This window comes from Oncorhynchus nerka, linkage group LG28, assembly GCF_034236695.1.
Source record: "Oncorhynchus nerka isolate Pitt River linkage group LG28, Oner_Uvic_2.0, whole genome shotgun sequence".
Lineage (NCBI taxonomy): Eukaryota > Metazoa > Chordata > Actinopteri > Salmoniformes > Salmonidae > Oncorhynchus > Oncorhynchus nerka.
This window is the reverse complement of record NC_088423.1, coordinates 67,076,998-67,096,051: the sequence shown is the minus strand read 5'-3', so window position 1 is coordinate 67,096,051 and position 19,054 is coordinate 67,076,998. Positions and strand designations below refer to the sequence as shown.

Genomic DNA, 19,054 nt, shown 5'->3' with positions numbered 1-19,054 from the left:
GAGGTTTTTGAAGATTCAAAATCGAAAATCAGAAAAATATTGTAATAATGAAGAGAAGAAAAAACCTCTTTCCTGCTCTGAGGATATTTGACAGTTAAATGTAGATTTTTCACGCCCCTTTGCCCCTCTGTCATTGTGGTGAGGGTGAATGGATGTGTTGCTCATCTGGGCTCAGGTCACTTAGTATTCCTCTCAGTCTCTGTGAATACTCAGGCCTCACTAAGCAGGCATTTCTTCAGAATGCCAAATGAGGTTTTTGTTGACAGAGAAATGGATCAGAGATGAAAAGTATTAGCCAGGTGCTTGGGATAGGTGGCTCACACTGAGATGGAACACTTTTCTATTTTTTCCAACAGGCTTTTAGTCCATGTTTTTTTGTATGAAAACCCTTGTTGCTAAATACCAAATGTTTGATAGTAAATACCTAATTTACCTCCCTGTTTTCTAGGATATTGCAGCTTGGTTGTCTGTCTCTATGGTGAGTTGGGATTGGGCATTTGAAGTTCCTGAGATACTGTAGTTTGAATGGCTTGTGTGTGTACTGCAGGTACAGTACGGTGATTCAGTGATGGAGCTGGACTACGTTGTTGGACAGACCCTGGCCTGGCTGCGTGCTCTGGGCATCGAAAAGGACACCTTTGTGTTCTTCACCTCAGACAACGGGGCCGCAGTGATGTCCGGCCCCAAGCAAAGTAAGCGCTACACGCCATGATTTAGTCTCTCAACTCATCCCCTGATACCAACAAATGCAATTCCATGCTGTTTTCTTACAGTTCTTGTATACATGCCTGTATGGATAGATGTGAGTAATGTACTCAATCTCTATGAGTAGTATGTGTGAGTATTTTCTTTGTTTGGGGCTCCTTTCAGTTGTGTATAAAGTAAGTTGTTTTAGTAATCTCTTTATCATGGTGCTTAGCGTGTGAGTGATGTTCCTGTCCCCGGAGGTGGCAGTAACGGCCCGTTTCTCTGTGGGAAAGAAACTACATTTGAAGGGGGCATGAGGGAACCTGCCGTCACCTGGTGGCCTGAACACATCCCAGCAGGCACGGTGAGAACTATTTCTTTCTCTCTGTTCTACCTGTCCGGAACATCTCCAGGTTCCAGGTGTTCTAGATATGTTCTTGGTGTTCTACTTGTCTGGAGTTAGGGAACATCTCCTGGTATTTACACACAGCTGTGAGTCACTGTAGTGCTATCTGTTTGTAAGCAGCTGGGTTTTCAAGCAGGTACCACATTAGAAAGTAATTACAATTCGTCCTTTCAGTAATTGTCTCTCTCATATCATTGTAGTTCTTTGTTTCGATTGTGTATCAATGTCCTCAACATCATCACAACTCAACTCTCCTCAGGTGCTTGCGTGTGTGTGTGTGTGTGTGTGTGTGTGTGTGTGTGTGTGTGTGTGTGTGTGCAGACTTTTTTCAAATACTTTTTGAGGTGGCAAGGTTCATCTTCATAACCCCCCCCCCCCCCTTTCCTGTCTTCCTCCTCTGTGAGCCTGTGAGGAGGACTTTCCCCCTGATCCGCTAAGCCTGTGCGTTTTGCAAATGACTTTTAATTGTATTAGGGGCAGCTGTGACACGGGGCTGTGGCGCAGAGGGATTTTTGGAGGAGCGAGCGGAGGAAGTAGTCTGTAGGCTGAAGTAAGCCCTGCCCCCGGCTCATATCGGAGGGGTGTGCTGTGGCCTGATAGCGCTGCAGAGTGGCGAGGGAGAGGGGGATTGGGAGCGTGTTAAGCGGCTAATCTGTTTGTGTGTTTGCTGAGGTTGGATTGAGCTGTAATGAGGACTTCTGTATCTGAATATGCCAGGCGCACAGGATAAAGGACAGGAAAAAAGAGAAGTAAAGGGGTGGTTGGGAGAAGAGAGGGAAGGGTGCACCCGGTGCAGTGCTCTACAGGGTTGCTTCTGGAAAAGATGGCAGTGCCAGGGAGCTAGGGAGGGTTTTGTATGCAGGGTCTTTGGTGTGCTGGTGCAGTGCCATGACAGCTCAACCTCTGTGTGTACGTTTGTCTGTTGCACCTGCTGGTGGGTTAACTAGAGAAATTACTGCAGATGAAACACTTCTGAGAATGGAGTATTTTGAATGAGGCACCACTGTTATGCTGAAGAACAGGGATCATCAACTAGATTTAGCCGCTAAATGTTTTTGTCTTGAGTGGATGGTCAGCTGGCCGGAACATAATTACAAATAATTTATAGACGGCAAATTGACCGCAAGAAGCCCAAACAGATATAATATTTGACTAAAAGATAACAATTTCAAACCTCGCTTACATTTGTATACGATCTCAGACATCTCTCTATTATACGTGGGAATACTTGGGAACAGATTTCCAAAATTAAAATCACTTGGAGCTGATTTGTTGTGGTTTTTACAGTCTTTTTTATTTACTTTTTACAAATGTATAATTTATAATAATACATTTGGCCCGTGGGACTGCCAGTTGGGGAACCCTGCTGAAAGCCATCTGTGGTTTTAGTCTGTGGATCGGGCAGGAATACATGGGACTAGCTCCTCCGTGAGTCTATGACAAAGCAGATTTGTCGTATGGGTTTCGTTTCATCTCCCTGCTGTTGGGGGCCAAAAATATGATTTCCCTCTCTGTTGCTTTGTACGGCGCTGAAATCTCTCTGTTCGTTCATCTGCACATTGAACAGTTTCATAAAGCCCTGGACATAAACGCTGCGCATAATGAACAGCCACACGTGCCACGTCGCTTTTGTTAGGAGGATTGCTGGTACAGAGGCCAGCAAACATTAACAAAGCCTACCCTAAAATCGTTTCAGATTAAAAACTACAGCTAGGTTTGGTTGGTCCAGTTTCAGGTTAGGCTCGGTAAAGTTATCTTCTAACATTCTCAAACTCATTACAAGAATCGTCGACAGAGGATAAAGACTCCATTACAATCTATGTGATCGCCACAGTCTTACTGCACAGTGATTTGATAGATTAAAGTAACAAAAAAAGTTCATCAGTGTGTAGGTAAACCTAGCATGCCATCGTGAATGTACTGTACATACAGTTGAAGTCGGAAGTTTACTTCCTGACTGATGTCTTGAGATGTTGCTTCAATATATCCACGTAATTTTCCTGCCTCATGATGCCATCTATTTTGTGAAGTGCACCAGTCTCTCCTGCAGCAAGGCACCCCCACAACATAATGCTGCCACCTCTGTGCTTCACGGTTGGGATGGTATTCTCCGGCTTGCAAGCATCCCCCTTTTTCCTCCAAACATAACGATGGTCATTATGGCGAAACAGTTCTATTTTTGTTTCATCAGACCAGAGGACATTTCTCCAAAAAGTACGATCTTTGTCCCCATGTGCAGTTGCAAACCGTAGTCTGGCTTTTTATGGCGGTTTTGGAGTATTGGCATCTTCCTTGCTGAGCGGCCTTTCAGGTTATATCGATATAGGACTCGTTTTACTGTGGATATACACTGCTCAAAAAAATAAAGGGAACACTAAAATAACACATCCTAGATCTGAATGAATGAAATATTCTTAATAAATACTTTTTTCTTTACATAGTTGAATGTGCTGACAACGAAATCACACAAAAATTATCAATGGAAATCAAATTTATCAACCCATGGAGGTCTGGATTTGGAGTCACACTCAAAATTAAAGTGGAAAACCACACTACAGGCTGATCCAACTTTGATGTAATGTCCTTAAAACAAGTCAAAATTAGGCTCAGTAGTGTGTGTGGCCTCCACGTGCCTGTATGACCTCCCTACAATGCCTGGGCATGCTCCTGATGAGGTGGCGGATGGTCTCCTGAGGGATCTCCTCCCAGACCTGGACTAAAGCATCCGCCAACTCCTGGACAGTCTGTTGGTGGATGGAGCGAGACATGATGTCTCAGATGTGCTCAATTGGATTCAGGTCTGGGGAACGGGCGGGCCAGTCAATAGCATCAATGCCTTCCTCTTGCAGGAACTGCTGACACACTCCAGCCACATGAGGTCTAGCATTGTCTTGTATTAGGAGGAACCCAGGGCCAACCGCACAAGCAAATGGTCTCACAAGGGGTCTGAGGATCTCATCTCGGTACCTAATGGCAGTCAGGCTACCTCTGGCGAGCACATGGAGGCCCCCCAAAGAAATGCCACCCCACACCATGACTGACCCACCGCCAAACCGGTCATGCTGGAGGATGTTGCAGGCAGCAGAACGTTCTCCACGGCGTCTCCAGACTCTCGGCGGCAGGGTAGCCTAGTGGTTAGAGCGTTGGACTAGGAACCGAAAGGTTGCAAGTTCGAATCCCCGAGCTGTTAAGGTACAAATCTGTCGTTCTGCCCCTGAACGGGCAGTTAACCCACTGTTCCTAGGCCGTCATTGAAAATAAGAATTTGTTCTTAACTGATTTGCCTAGTAAAATAAAGGTAAAGTAAAAAAAAAATAATGAAACATGTGCTCAGTGTGAACCTGCTTTCATGTGTGAAGAGCACAGGGCGCCAGTGGCGAATTTGCCAATCTTGGTGTTCTCTGGCAAATGCCAAACGTCCTGCACGGTGTTGGGCTGTAAGCACAACCCCCACCTGTGGACGTCGGTCCCTCATACCACCCTCATGGAGTCTGTTTCTGACCGTTTGAGCAGACACATGCACATTTGTGGCCTGCTGGAGGTCATTTTGCAGGGCTCTGGCAGTGCTGCTCCTCCTTACACAAAGGCGGAGGTAGCGATCCTGCTGCTGGGTTGTTGCCCTCCTACGACCTCCTCCACGTCTCCTGATGTACTGGCCTGTCTCCTGGTAGCGCCTCTATGCTCTGGACACCACGCTGACAGAAACAGCAAACCTTGCCACAGCTCGCATTGATGCACCATGAGCTGCACTACCTGAGCCACTTGTGTGGGTTGTTGACGCCGTCTCATGCTACCACTAGAGTGAAAGCAACGCCAGCATTCAAAAGTGACCAAAACATCAGCCAGGAAGCATAGGAACTGAGAAGTGGTCTGTGGTTACCACCTGCAGAACCACTCCTTTATTGGGAGTGTCTTGCTAATTGCCTATAATTTCCACCTGTTGTCTATTCCATTTGCACAACAGCATGTGAAATGTTTTGTCAATCAGTGTTGCTTCCTAAGTGGACAGTTTGATTTCACTGAAGTGTGATTGACTTGGAGTTACATTGTGTTGTTTAAGTGTTCCCTTTATTTTTTTGAGCAGTGTAGATACTTTCGTACCGGTTTCCTCCAGCATCTTGACAAGGTCCTTTGCTGCTGTTCTGGGATTTGATTTGCATTTTTTGCACCAAAGTATGTTCATCTCTAGGAGACAGAACGCATCTCCTTCCTGAGCGGTATAATGGCTGCCTGGTCCCATAGTGTTTATACTTGAGTACTATTGTTTGTACAGATGAATGTGGTACCTTCAGGCAGTTGGAAATTGCTCCCAAGGATGAACCAGACTTGTGGAGGTCTACAAAAAAAAAATCTGAGATCTTGGCTGATTTCTTTCGATTTTCCCATGATGTCAAGCAAAGAGGCACTGAGTTTGAAGGTAGGCCTTGAAATACATCCACAGGTACACCTCCAATTGACTCAAATATGTCAATTAGCCTATCAGAAGCTTCTAAAGCCATGACATAATTCTCTGGAATCTTCCAAGCTGTTTAAAGGCACAGTCAACTTAGTGTATATAAACTTCTGACCCACTGGAATTGTGATACAGTGAATTATAAGTGAAATGATCCGTCTGTAAACAATTGTTGGAAAAATTACTTGTCATGCACAAAGTAGATGTCCTAACCAACTTGCCAAAACTATAGTTTGTTAACAAGAAATTTGTGGAGTGGTTGAAAAACAAGTTTTAATGACTCCCACCTAAGTGTATGTAAAACCTCCGACTTCAACTGTAGCTCTAATGAAAGTGTTACTTGTTAGTATTGAGTGACAGAGAGAGTTTTGGGAGATGTGTTGGAATGAGAGAGATGAGGTTGACGGCGGGAGCCGGGCACAGGTTCAAATTCCCCCGGTGACTGAGGGGCTGCGGTGGGATGAGGCTTGCTGGCTGGGATGGTGGGGGAAAGGGGGGCTTTCCCCCCAAAACGCTGCTGCTGCTGCCACTGTCACAATCCCCTTTGTTGTGTTTATCAGCTGGGCGACACGGAGCCTGAGTGCATTAGACAGGGATAGCAAGTCTGCCACGTCAGATAACTACCATCAGGGTTTAACCAAGAACCACATAGACAAAAGGCTGGCAAAAAGAGAAAATACAGAAAGAAATGTACCGAATGGAGAGAAAAGTGAAATGGAAATAAATGGGAGATAATGAAATGGTCTCTTTCAAATATTTAGATTTTTTTTAAATGGTTTGCATTTTTTGGTGGAGAATTTAGGGTTACCTAAATGCTACCTGGTAGTCAACTTCATTAATTGTCCTTTTTCTTTTTTTATGCCGTGTGTGTGTGTGTGTGTGTGTGTGTGTTAAGAGTCAGAGTGCAGATAATGGAATGTGTTGCAGGGCCCTTTCTGGCTGGTGCAGTGGCTGCGGGAGAAAAAGGAATTCATTTTGGTGGTGTGTGTGCAGGCAGCTGATAGGAGCATGGAGGCACATGGCGGCGCAGCTGCTCTGGGCTGATAGCACTATCTGATTGTGAGCGTGCCGTCTCCCTCAAAGGGCTGCTCAGGAGAGAATGGAATGGAAGATCAAGGATGACAGTGAAAAAAATTGCATTTTATCTGAAAATAGTTCAGTTTATAAATAAAATAAAGCTCTTCACAGGGACTGGGGAAGGGAGATAAAACAGCTAGCGCTAGCCCGGGCCTCATCTTCTCTCTTTTTCCTCATTCCCCTTTTTCTCCTAATTTACAGAGGCGTTTGTGAGGTTTATAATAAACCTGCGAGCGCAGATTATAGAGGAGACTGAAGAAATGCATCATCAGGACTCACCCCCCCCCCACTCCATCCCACCCGCTGTAATGGTGGACTTTCATAGGGGGCGCGTGCACGCTGTTTGCCATTGTGCTGTCGTGTTGGGTTTCATGCATGGAGAGGGATCCCTTGGATCAGGCTGCTGGTGTATCACAGCCTCCCAGTAGTGTGAATCACTGTGCTCTAAGGAGAGGTTCTCTCTGCTCCCTAGCCCTGCTCTGATCACGGCGCTTCACAAGGCTGCCGCGCTGCGCTGTTCAGGATCCTAACATGGACACTCACTGCGGCTTTGGAGGAGACGCTCATGCATTTTGACAGGATATTCATTGATTAAAGCAAATAAAGTGTTGTAATTTGGGAACAAAGTTTTTAAGATTTGTAATTAAATTGATCCGTTTGTACATTGTTCTGGCGCATATGGATGCCCATGCAAGCTATCTAACTTCCTACAACAATCGCTGTTAAACTTTCATGTCAGCACCCCTTAGACAATGAGATTCTATCTGGGTTTGAATTCCAGTGTGTTACGGTTCAATACCAGGACTCTTTCTCCCATCTCCAGGTGAGCCAGCAGCTGGGGACTGTGATGGATCTGTTCAGCACCAGTCTGTCTGTGGCTGGCTTCAGCGTTCCAGACGACAGGCTCATAGATGGACTGGACCTCAGCCCTGTCCTCCATAACAACACACTCATCAACAGGTTAGAACTCGCAGCTGGGAGAGGCGGTAGCGGTGCCCCCTGTAGGGAGGCTGCTGGCTGGGGCCCAGGGAGAGGGACCACCCTGGTGGATAAGGTGTTCCACCAAGCACATAATGGGATGAGCCATGGCAGCGTGGTGGTGGGGCACGGGGAGGCGAGGGAGGGCCAGGCAGTGCAGCACGGGGGGGGGCTGGAGCTGAGGGGGCTGCTGCTTATCACAGGAATCCAGCAGTCACCAATCCCATTTCACACCCAACAGGCCCATCTTCTATTACCGCGGCAATGGAATTATGGCAGTCAGGGTTGGGCTTTACAAGGCCCACTATTGGACGTGGAGCAACTCGTGGGAGGAGTTTAACCAAGTGAGTCACTGTAGTGTGTATTTCACTCTCTTGCTGTCTCTCTGACTGTAGTTTATCTGTCATTGTCTCTCTCGCTGTCTCTCTGACTGCAGTTTATCTCTCATTGTCTCTCTCTCTCCCCCACACCCTCAACCAGCCATCCACAGTGCTCTCCAAAAACACACATTTGGTAGTCAGTGTTATCTTGAAAACAGCTCATCAAGTGGCTGTTGTGTACATCAGTGGCTAATGAATATTAATGAGGACACCCCACTTCACCAAAGTACTATCATTCATCAGCACTGGCTGTCGCTGGTGGAGCATTCTCCCCTCCTGCTGAGTATCCCACTCCTCCCTCCTATGCCCTGAGGAGTGAGAATGTGTTCTCTCCTCCTCTTGGCCCCTTTAAAATGTGTCCTGCTCCTCTCCCTCAGAAACCTCTGTTTCAAACGTGCAAGTTTGCATTATGCCCCATCGGTTGCTTAAATTGCTCTCTCCTAGAGGGCCGCTGAATCAATAGCAGCCTCCTTTATCAGCTCATGTGAACTGGAGTGGAACTTCACAAATAATGGCGTCTGATTGCCAGTGTGTTGCCTATCGATTGGTGTGTGCGTGAGCGTGTTTGTAAATGTGTGTGTCTGCGAGCAAAGGATGGTTTGAAGGGGAGGCTCTGGGTCTCCAAAGCTGACTCTGAGAGTTAATGTGTCGGTTCTTCACCAGAATGGGCAGCAGGCATTCAGAGCTTTACAATGACGCTTGACCCTCACATCTCACCCGAGAGCATCCATCACACAGAAAAACCACTCTTTATTTCAAGCGGTTTTAAACGGGTCTGAATATTGTGCTGAAACGTTGATCCATCATTCAAGCTTACTATTTTCTTACCAGTTGTAAGTAATGTGGTGTATTTACTGTTTATGTTCAATTTAAGATAAAACAAGGATGGTGTGTCTTTCCTGAACTTGAAATTCAATCATGGCTTAATAGCCATGAGCTCTACTGTGATTTTTCTGGTGAAATCCAGGAGATTCAGTGATGTGCAAAATTAGACATTTCACAGGGTTAAGTGGTTTTCATTAGAAGCTCTTGTTGGATGGTGTGGTAATGGTGTGAGGTATTATATTGCGTTGGGAATGGGAACGGTCTGTATCTGATGTTATCTGCTCGGACTTGTCTTTGGTGGGTAGCATACGTTTAATATGACTCTTTCTAGAATAGTTTTCTTTGAGGAAAATATGAAACCAAAATTCTACTTTTGCATTCCATGTTATGTCCCTTGATTCTTCTTATAATGTTGGCTACTTTACTCCATCTTTAAAAGAACATTGCTGTAAGATCTGCTATCTTAATACCATGAGAGATATGGAGTTCTGCTGTGTCTTTTTCTTGGATAGAGATTAAAAGGGCTTTCTCACAGTTCAAAGGGATTTAGGCTCTTTTACATTTCAAAGACCAAAGCACAGAGACTGCTTCAGGACACTATGTGGGCAAGTCTGGATCATAGTGGGCTATGCAGTGTACTGAGGTGAGGTGTGTGTGTGTGCGCTCGTGCCTGTGCTCCTTTGAGCGTGACTGCTTGTGGTCCCAGAGGGGGGTAGGTAGAGTGCCTTACAGATGAGTGCTCTCTCAATATTAGTCGTGTTGCTCACAAGGGCACCTGAGAGGTATCCCCAGGGGGTCTGGAGGGGGCTGTGACTCAATCAGCCTCTGTCAGAGCCAGGCTGCTACCCCAGAGGAGGGGTGGAGGGGAGGAAGGTATAGAGGAGCAAGCCTGCACACTTTTGGGGGTCGACAGGACAATCGTAAAGGCCATGGCCCCACATTCTGACTGGCAGATAGAGTAGCCACATAGGTAACAGCCACAGGCATACCGTAACCCCAGGGCAGAGAGAACATGTTGACAGGTTTGAAGTGAGGAAGACATGATATTATATACCAAACAGATATAGTCACACACATTATACACCATGTACTGTACACATCTACACTCCGCTTCCTTGGACAGATTCCTCCATATCCTCAAACAGAGAGACGGCATCAGGTTCAGGTGTGCAGTGAGAGTGTCGGTCTGTAGGTGGACATCATTGACAGTCTTTTTAATTGAATTTTCTTTTCAAGGGCACTTTCTCAGGGTCAGTTGAAATAGGTTATCTGTTACCACAACAGTCTCCATTGTCCTCTGTGAAGTGGGCGTTAGAAGCTAAAGATCAATTGTGTGTATGTGTGTCTACTCTAACAGGGCATTAACTTCTGTCCAGGCCAAGAGGTGGCAGGCGTGACCACCCACACCCAACAGGAGCACACAATGCAGCCACTCATCTTCCACCTGGGGTGGGGCCCCTGGGAGAAATACCCTATCAGGTGAGTGCTCACTAAAACATACAAAGATTCCCTGGTGTACTGTTAGATTGTACTGAACGTAAAGTGAAAAGCAAGGGAAATATAGACAGGGCTTGGGGTTGGTCAGCCAATCTCCACACAACTCAACAAACAGCAGGCCTCTGGTTAAATAAGAGAAGACAAGTGAGGAGGAGGAGGAGGAGGAGGAGGAGGGGGTTGTAGGATGTTGGTGGACAGGATCTATGAGATCAATACTGATCCAGTTGTGGGAAAGAGGCGCGGTGAGGACTGAAGATTGATCTTTGCAGCCCCAGACTGGCTGATTAAACACTATTCTTTGTGATTGCAAATAGCTCTTTAAATCTCGCTGTCTTGCCTCAGACCCACTGCTATAAGTTAAAATGGCAAGACAAATTGTTCTCATATAAATCGAGAGGGAGGGCTGTGTCATGGACTTTTGTGTGCCTTCGAACATGACCCCTTAGTGGTATAAAAAACAGTTGGGTGTTTTATTTAGAAGACCTTTTAATTTTTCTCTATACATTAAATGTAATTGTGATGGTGTAAAAATGTGGACAAAAATGGCCTTAATTGTACAAAAGAACCATTATTCGGCGGCAGGGAGCCTAGTGGTTAGAGCATTGGACCAGTAACCGAAAGGTTGCTGGATCGAATCCCCTAGCTGACAAGGTAAAAATCTGTCATTCTGCCCCTGAACAAGGCAGTTAACCCACTGATCCTCGGTAGACCGCCATTGTAAATAAGAATTTGTTCTTAACTGACTTTCCTAGTCAAATAAATGTTAAATAAATATATACAGTGGGGAGAACAAGTATTTGATACACTGCAGATTTTGCAGGTTTTCATACTTACAAAGCATGTAGAGATCTGTAATTTTTATCATAGGTACACTTCAACTGTGAGAGACAGAATCTAAAACAAAAATCCAGAAAATCACATTGTATGATTTTTAAGTCATTCATTTGAATTTTATTGCATGACATAAGTATTTGATCACCTACCAAACAGTAAGAATTCCAGCTCTCACAGACCTGTTAGTTGTTCTTTAAGAAGCCCTCCTGTTCTCCACTCATTACCTGTATTAACTGCACCTGTTTGAACTTGTTACCTGTATAAAAGACACCTATCCACACACTCAATCAAACAGACTCCAACCTCTCCACAATGGCCAAGACCAGAGAGCTGTGTAAGGACATCAGGGATACAATTGTAGATCTGAACAAGGCTGGGATGGGCTACAGGACAATAGGCAAGCAGCTTGGTGAGAAGGCAACAACTGTTGGCGCAATTATTAGAAAATGGAAGTAGTTCAAGATGACAGTCAATCACCCTCGGTCTGGGGCTCCATGCAAGATCTCACCTTGTGGGGCATCAATGATCATGAGGATGGTGAGGGATCTGCCCAGAACTACACGGCAGGACCTGGTCAATGACCTGAAGAGAGCTGGGACCACAGTCTCAAAGAAAACCATTAGTAACACAGCATGCCGTCATGGATTAAAATCCTGCAGGACACGCAAGGTCCCCCTGCTCAAGCCAGCGCATGTCCAGGCCCGTCTGAAGTTTGCCAATGACCATCTGGATGATCCAGAGGAGGAATGGGAGAAGGTCATGTGGTCTGATGAGACAAAAATAGAGCTTTTTGGTCTAAACTCCACTCGCCGTGTTTGGAGGAAGAAGAAGGATGAGTTCAACCCCAAGAACACCATCCCAACCGTGAAGCATGGATGTGGAAACATCATTCTTTGGGGATGCTTTTCTGCAAAGGGGACAGGACGACTGCACCGTATTGAGGGGAGGGTGGATGTGGAAACATCATTCTTTGGGGATGCTTTTCTGCAAAGGGGACAGGACGACTGTACCGTATTGAGGGGAGGGTGGATGTGGAAACATCATTCTTTGGGGATGCTTTTCTGCAAAGGGGACAGGACGACTGCACCGTATTGAGGGGAGGGTGGATGTGGAAACATCATTCTTTGGGGATGCTTTTCTGCAAAGGGGACAGGACGACTGCACCGTATTGAGGGGAGGGTGGATGTGGAAACATCATTCTTTGGGGATGCTTTTTGCAAAGGGGACAGGACGACTGCACCGTATTGAGGGGAGGGTGGATGTGGAAACATCATTCTTTGGGGATGCTTTTCTGCAAAGGGGACAGGACGACTGCACCGTATTGAGGGGAGGGTGGATGTGGAAACATCATTCTTTGGGGATGCTTTTCTGCAAAGGGGACAGGACGACTGCACCGTATTGAGGGGAGGGTGGATGAGGCCATGTATCGCGAGATCTTGGCCAACAACCTCCTTCCCTCAGTAAGAGCATTGAAGATGGGTCTTGGCTGGGTCTTCCAGCATGACAACGACCCGAAACACACAGCCAGGGCAACTAAGGAGTGGCTCCGTAAGAAGCATCTCAAGGTCCTGGAGTGGCCTAGCCAGTCTCCAGATCTCAACCCAATAGAAAATCTTTGGAAGGAGCTGAAAGTCAGTATTGCCCAGCGACAGCACCAAACCCTGAAGGATCTGGAGAAGGTCTGTATGGAGAAGGGGGCCAAAATCCCTGCTGCAGTGTGTGCAAACCTGGTCAAGAACTACAGGAAACGTATGATCTCTGTAATTGCAAACAAAGGTTTCTGTACCAAATATTAAGTTCTGCTTTTCTGATGTATCAAATACTTATGTCATGCAATAAAATGCAAATGAATGACTTAAAAATCATACAATGTGATTTTCTGGATTTTTGTTTTAGATTCCGTCTCTCACAGTTGAAGTGTACCTATGATAAAAAATTACAGACCTCTACATGCTTTGTAAGTAGGAAAATCTGCAAAATCGGCAGTGTATCAAATACTTGTTCTGTGTATATATATATATTTTATTAAATTTTTTTATTCACTTTTTTTATTGGCAAAGACACGCAGAGATGAACAAAAGCATGACACACATTCATATAGTTTCCATAATGATTTGATGGGGGAATACAATTTCCTATTATCTAGCTTTCTCTCTGATCCGTCTTCATTCTCCTTAATGTTTTCTTCAGTCGGATTAGCTCCTGTCCCCCAGGCTGTTTCCCACCCTCTGGCTCCCTCCCTCACCATCTCTCTATACGTCTCTCTTTCTTCCTCTCTCACTTTATCACTCTCTCCTCTCTTAATCTCCCCTTACTCCTTTTCTCACTTGAAGGGAGATGGAATAATTAAACATTCATGTTGTTTTTGATCAGCCCATCTCATCTCTGCTCTCTTCCATTCAAGACGCATAATTAAAAACAGAAAAATCTATAGCAGTGTTGTGTTGGAGAGTTAATTTGGCCGTGTCCCAGACTTATGGAGAGGAGGAGCTGGTTTGGGACCTGGAGAGAGGACCCTGTGTCCCCTCTCCCCACTCCAAGTGGGTGGGTGTCATTGGGGTGGACCGTGAGGTCACAATATTCCAGCCCCATCTCTCCAGCCCCAGTGATGACACCCAGCCACCATCCACCCCCACTGCCATCCCTCCCATCCCCTCCCTCTCTCTGTTTCCCTCTCTCCTGTCTGTGTGTCAGGCAGGCTGCTGGCCATGTGCTCCTTGGGCACCCAGCTGGACCGGCTGGCCGTCATTAATCTCTGTCTGCACCTAAAGAGCCACTTAAGATGATGTAGGGCCTGTCTGCACGCATACCTTCAGTTGTGTGGCAGGCTGATACTACAGCAGTAACACACGCTGCCCAGGCAGTCGCTCCACTGTCCCAGCCTCTTAGGATACATGGACACACTCACTAGAGACCTGCTGCTTGAATCCAGGGGGATATAGAAGATGCTTTTCCATTCATATCTGAGTTAGGATATTTCATATTTAGTCTTTATCTCATTGATATACAATAACAAGACAATCGCAAGCACACAGAGATCAGCATTCTACCGCTGTGAGATTTAGACAAAACGTTTATTCAGATTGTCAGTGAATTTACGGTTAAGCGTTTTCAGACTGAACATGAGCACATGACATTTTTCTTATTGGTCCTCTTCTATTGGTGTGGTACATGACTCCTGTGGTTAATAGATCAGTGGGAAGGTGTGGCTGACTGGGTCCAGTGTATAGTAAGACAGCCCAGTTCTCCCTGCCTGTGTCCCAGTGGGACTGAGACTTAGCCCTGCCTCCTGCTGCTCCGGCTCACTTCCCCTGGGCCCTTGTCACCCTGTGCTGAGCACTTAAGTCCCAGCCAGCCTCGGGCTAATGTAGCAGGCAGCCCTGCACACTCTGGCCTCATCTGCTGCCGACTAGCACTTCAGCCCCCAATCAATAGTCTTCACCGATTCGCTCAATTTCCACAGGAGGAGGAGAAAGGGCAGAGGTATTTGATTGTCTCTTCAATTCCCTCTGCTTGATGCCTGCTGCTGTGTGCGTGCGTGTGCGCACGCGTGTGTATGTGTGTGTGTGTTCGCTCTACCAGTGGGGTTATGAATCACTAATCAGAGTGTAGTGACACACCTGAGCAATGCCGCCTTCCCCCTGGGTGTCATGCATTATAAATCAAAAGAGTTCATTTGCATGCAGCGTTATTATTATTCCAGTTTTTGCTTTAACACCAGTGGGCTAAGGGTTCTAGTAATGATAATGAGGCTGTGCTGACTGGAGTTTTCTTTGTTTATTTGTGGAGAGGGAGGAGAGAAATACATATGTTTTTATTTATATATTTTTAGGGTTAGGGTGCTCAATGCATAGACAAAGAATAGTCTGTTGACACAAAAAGGGCTGAGTGTACACTTTGCACACCACACGAAGCTGCTGAGAGGAGGACGGCTCATAATAATGGCTGGAATGGAGTTAATGGAATGTTGTCAAACACATGGAAATCACCACGTGTTTGATGAGTTTAATACCATTACATGATTCCGTTCCAGCCATTACTATTAGCCTTTCCTCCCCAAATAAGGTGCCACCAGCCGCCTGTGTTGGTACACTGTGTTTGGTCTGGCTCTGATGTATGGTTCTAATATTTAGTGAGATAAAGCAGCTTCAGAAGTTATCTGAAAACGAATCACAGTGATCAATACAGAGCAGAGAACAGATAGGATGGTAATGAAATCTCCATCATTTTGATCAAGATATTGTCTTTGGTCCAGGAAGCTGAGTTTGTGATTTCAAATACATACATAGTCAAATTTAATCTGAAATGAAACACTTGTTTCTATAGAAACCTTTACTCATTAAAGATATGATCAAGGCCGTGGTATGTTGTGATTCTGGGTCATTGCACAGTGTTGCGGCACCACGCAACCATAAGAAATAACCACCAAGCCAAGGCAGAGAGCAGATGGTAAGTTTAGACCGCCATGGCCTTGTTAAGGACCTAAAGGATGAGTTGTGGTGGGGAACACTGGGGCAGTAGAGTAGTGAAGGTGGGAGAGCAGAGGGTGTGAATATAGGAGTAGCACATGGCTGAGGAATAGGGGAGCAGGTGCTATTGTGTGTCAGAAGCCCCACTGCCCTCTGGGAGGTTGAGAGGAGGTGGAGAAGGAGGAGGGGAGATGGAGGGGATAGGCGGTGTGAGCCGGACAGGGCCTGGGGTTATTACACTAATTGACACTTCACCTCACGCACACCCTCCCCAGGGGCCAATCAGAGAGCTGGCTTTGGGTAGGGGCGGGGGGGACGGAGCTGGCACAGGTGCTGCTTGCGACTGTATTATGGGTGTAATTGCACTGGTGATATTTGTCTATCCACGTGTCGCGCCACCAACCGCCCACTCCCCCCAAACACAGAGAGCCCATTAACCCTACAGGTCCTATTGAGAGCAGACAGAGCAGTGTTCCTTTGAAACACTTCAGGGCCTCTGCGTTTTACACACTGAATATAATAATGCACAGAGGTGCTCCGCCGTGTCCAACAAGAATAATTGAGAGACAGGGGATGGGGAACATGGCCAATCCTGCTGAGAGGGCTCCCCAAAGGGTGTGTGTGTGTGTGTGTGCGTGCGTGTGCGTGCGCGCATGCTTTCAAAAGGCTCTCGTATGAGTTAAGCTTGTCGGCTTTAAACTGTTTCAGTTATTAGTGTGTACATTCGCTATGGATTACATCAGTTGTTTAAAGGCAGGCAGGTGTCATACAATGATAATAGTCATTTTAGGCTGTACAGCACATGGAAGACTAAGCTGCAGATTTATGAAACTGATTTATGAAAAATGTTTTACTAATCATACAGAGATTGTTTTACACTGGTCTATATTGTAGGCCTGCTGTGTTTGTGTGTGAATGTGCATTTGTGTGAGCAGTGACCTTCTGTGTATGTGCTGTGACTGACATCTATTCTCTATGTTAAATTGTATAACCACACTATTGGTGTGTTGTGTGTTTGGGAGAAGGTGAAAACCTGAGTGTTTGTCCTTGACCAAGCTCTGATTGGAGAGCCTCATGCCTGTTCAGACATTTTAGGTGAATCTGTGCATCTGTGTTAGTGTGTGAATACAAGATGTAGCCGTATGCCTTTACTGCGCTGTTGTAATTCTGGATGGTGTGACCACATGCCAATATTGACTGAATGTTATGTTTGTATGTGTGGTGAGTGTTTTGCACAACTACTTACGTCTGTGTGTTTCTCTGCAGTGCTGTGACTACGGAGTACCAGGATGCACTGAGTCGGATCACAGCAGTGGTAGAGAAGCATAAGAAGGGTCTGGTACCAGGTGTGCCCCAGCTCAATATGTGTGACATGACATGGCTGTCATGGTAAGATCAATACTACACAGAATGTCCATTCCTCATGTAGCCTCATTTAACTTGTTTGATATAATACATTTTGTTTCATAGTATTGTTCTGTGGCTTTTGTTTTCAGCGTTAACATCTCTGACTTGTGTGTTCTTTCTCAAAGAAAATGATTTTAGAAAAGAAATTGATTAAGATCTTGCTGTAGTGACTCCTTTTGTCATTTCCTTTATCTTTTTATAATGCTGAATGCTTTCAGTAAACTATGTGGGCACAATTTCAGATCTGTTTACCAGAGTTATTTTCCTTCCCTTTGTTCGTAAAATAATAGACTATCTTATTGTTATTTGTGGAAAAACACAGCAGTGTGATTCTTGGACCTTTTGTCTCAGCAACTGTTCCTGTGGGTTTTAGCTGCTTTTGGAAAAAAAAAATAGGGAGTGTCTGTCTCATTGGTTTTGGTTTTTACAAAACAGCTAAAAATGAACATTGCTTTCTTTGTAATGCTCATTGCTGAAGCAGTTTGTCCATGATTCTGAGATCTGTGTATCGCGAGTGTAGCAGCAGCTCCCCCATGTGGTTTCCTTTGAGAACATCATTTTAATCATGTTCAGCTCAGGTGCATGAATGTGTAAGAATGTTTTCTTGTGGTTTCTTTCACTGACAGAACTGAGCACCTCCAGGATGTGAAAAGTTAGGAAAATGCCTTAAAGCCCCCAAGTCACAGTCGTGGAAGTGTGACTGGCCGCATTAGCTATCTGTTTCAGCGAAATCCTGATGTCAGCGAAGATGCTGCCTTGATGAAGAGCCATTTTCAGGAATTCAACTTGAATTTCTATTCGTTTTTAACTTGTAATGTTGAAACAGAACAACATATGGTTTGAATGGAGGACGTTAAAATGGGATGAATGCTTTCTCGGGACCATATGATTATTAATTGAATGAAGCTGATTTGCAATAGCTTTTTTTAATGATGCCATCTCTGTAGATGTTTTCTCTCTCTTTACTTACTTATACACTATTGTGGAAGACATTGAAATAGGGCAACAACAACAAACCGTTTTAACTAGAATAAAACAATGTTTCATTTTTATGCAACGTTGTTTTTCAAAATGTTCTTAATCTTAACAGATGTTTTCTAGTGGGCGGCAGATTGAAGATTTCTGCGTGAATCGATGGGTCGTCACTTGCTTCCACTGTCACAAAGTCATATCAATAATAATTTATTAAACTTCGAGCGCTTTTTATGATAGAAATCGCTTCGTAAACAAACAAATAAACAAGCAATATATCATGACAGATCAACCAATAGAGGCCAAGTCTTTGCTTCATGCTTTTGCAGATGGAGAGGGTCATCAGTTCGTGGCTTGAGCGGAGGGAACTCGTCAGACGATGGTAAATGATGGTGATGAAGTCTGCTGATGATCTTGTACAGGGCAAGTCTGAACCAGCCCGAGTTTTATAGCCACTGGAATTCTCTTCCACTCTGTGAAGCATCTACTTGGGTGACGCCTCGGCATTCCTCACACTATTATGAGAGGAATAATAATATAATTATTATTGATGACAATTATATTATAGCTAAATCCCGCCTATTTCTACAGTGTGTGTATATATATTTAAACGTAACCTTAAGCACACTGCTAACCCTAAATTAGCTCATTTTTGTTGTCATATATTTTTTCGATAAAAGGCAGTTTATTCTGACTTTGTGGCTGGTGAACACCCAATTTTATTATTAGACCTTTATTTAACTAGGCAAGTTAGTTAAGAACAAATTCTTATTTTCAATGACGGCCTAGGAACAGAACGACAGATTTGTACCTTGTCAGCTCAGGATTTGAACTTGCAACCTTTCCGCTGCTAGTCCAACGCTCTGACCACTAGGCTACCGCCCCAATTGATGTCTCGAAGTCAACGAACAGCACGGGTTTGGAGTTTCCACCTAGATAGCATATCTATCTCATTTAAGGTTAGGCATACGATCAGCAGTGTAGTTAGGTTCAACGTCTGATTTTAAAAATATACATTGTACAAACAGGCTGAGTTTCTGACTTTGTGGCTGTGGTAACTAGTCACGAC

General features: G+C 45.1%; 1 protein-coding gene across 1 annotated transcript; it reads left to right on the top strand.

Moving 5' to 3' along the window:
- The first annotated feature begins 568 nt into the window (after positions 1 to 568).
- LOC135565516 (N-acetylgalactosamine-6-sulfatase-like) lies at positions 569 to 18,605 on the top strand. Its single transcript, XM_065012563.1, has 7 exons — positions 569 to 670; positions 920 to 1,051; positions 7,447 to 7,583; positions 7,843 to 7,945; positions 10,164 to 10,285; positions 16,873 to 16,995; positions 17,640 to 18,605. Coding segments are annotated over exons 1-7 (720 nt in total). The 3' UTR covers positions 17,641 to 18,605.
- Positions 18,606 to 19,054: the final 449 nt, after the last annotated feature.

Bases quoted from the DNA above. Each gene is read 5' to 3' on its own strand.
- LOC135565516 (XM_065012563.1), top strand. From the start codon at position 569: ATGGAGCTGGACTACGTTGTTGGACAGACCCTGGCCTGGCTGCGTGCT. The intron at 7,584-7,842 runs GTTAGAACTCGC...CACACCCAACAG, and splicing joins AACAACACACTCATCAACAG to GCCCATCTTCTATTACCGCG. The intron at 10,286-16,872 runs GTGAGTGCTCAC...GTTTCTCTGCAG, and splicing joins TGGGAGAAATACCCTATCAG to TGCTGTGACTACGGAGTACC.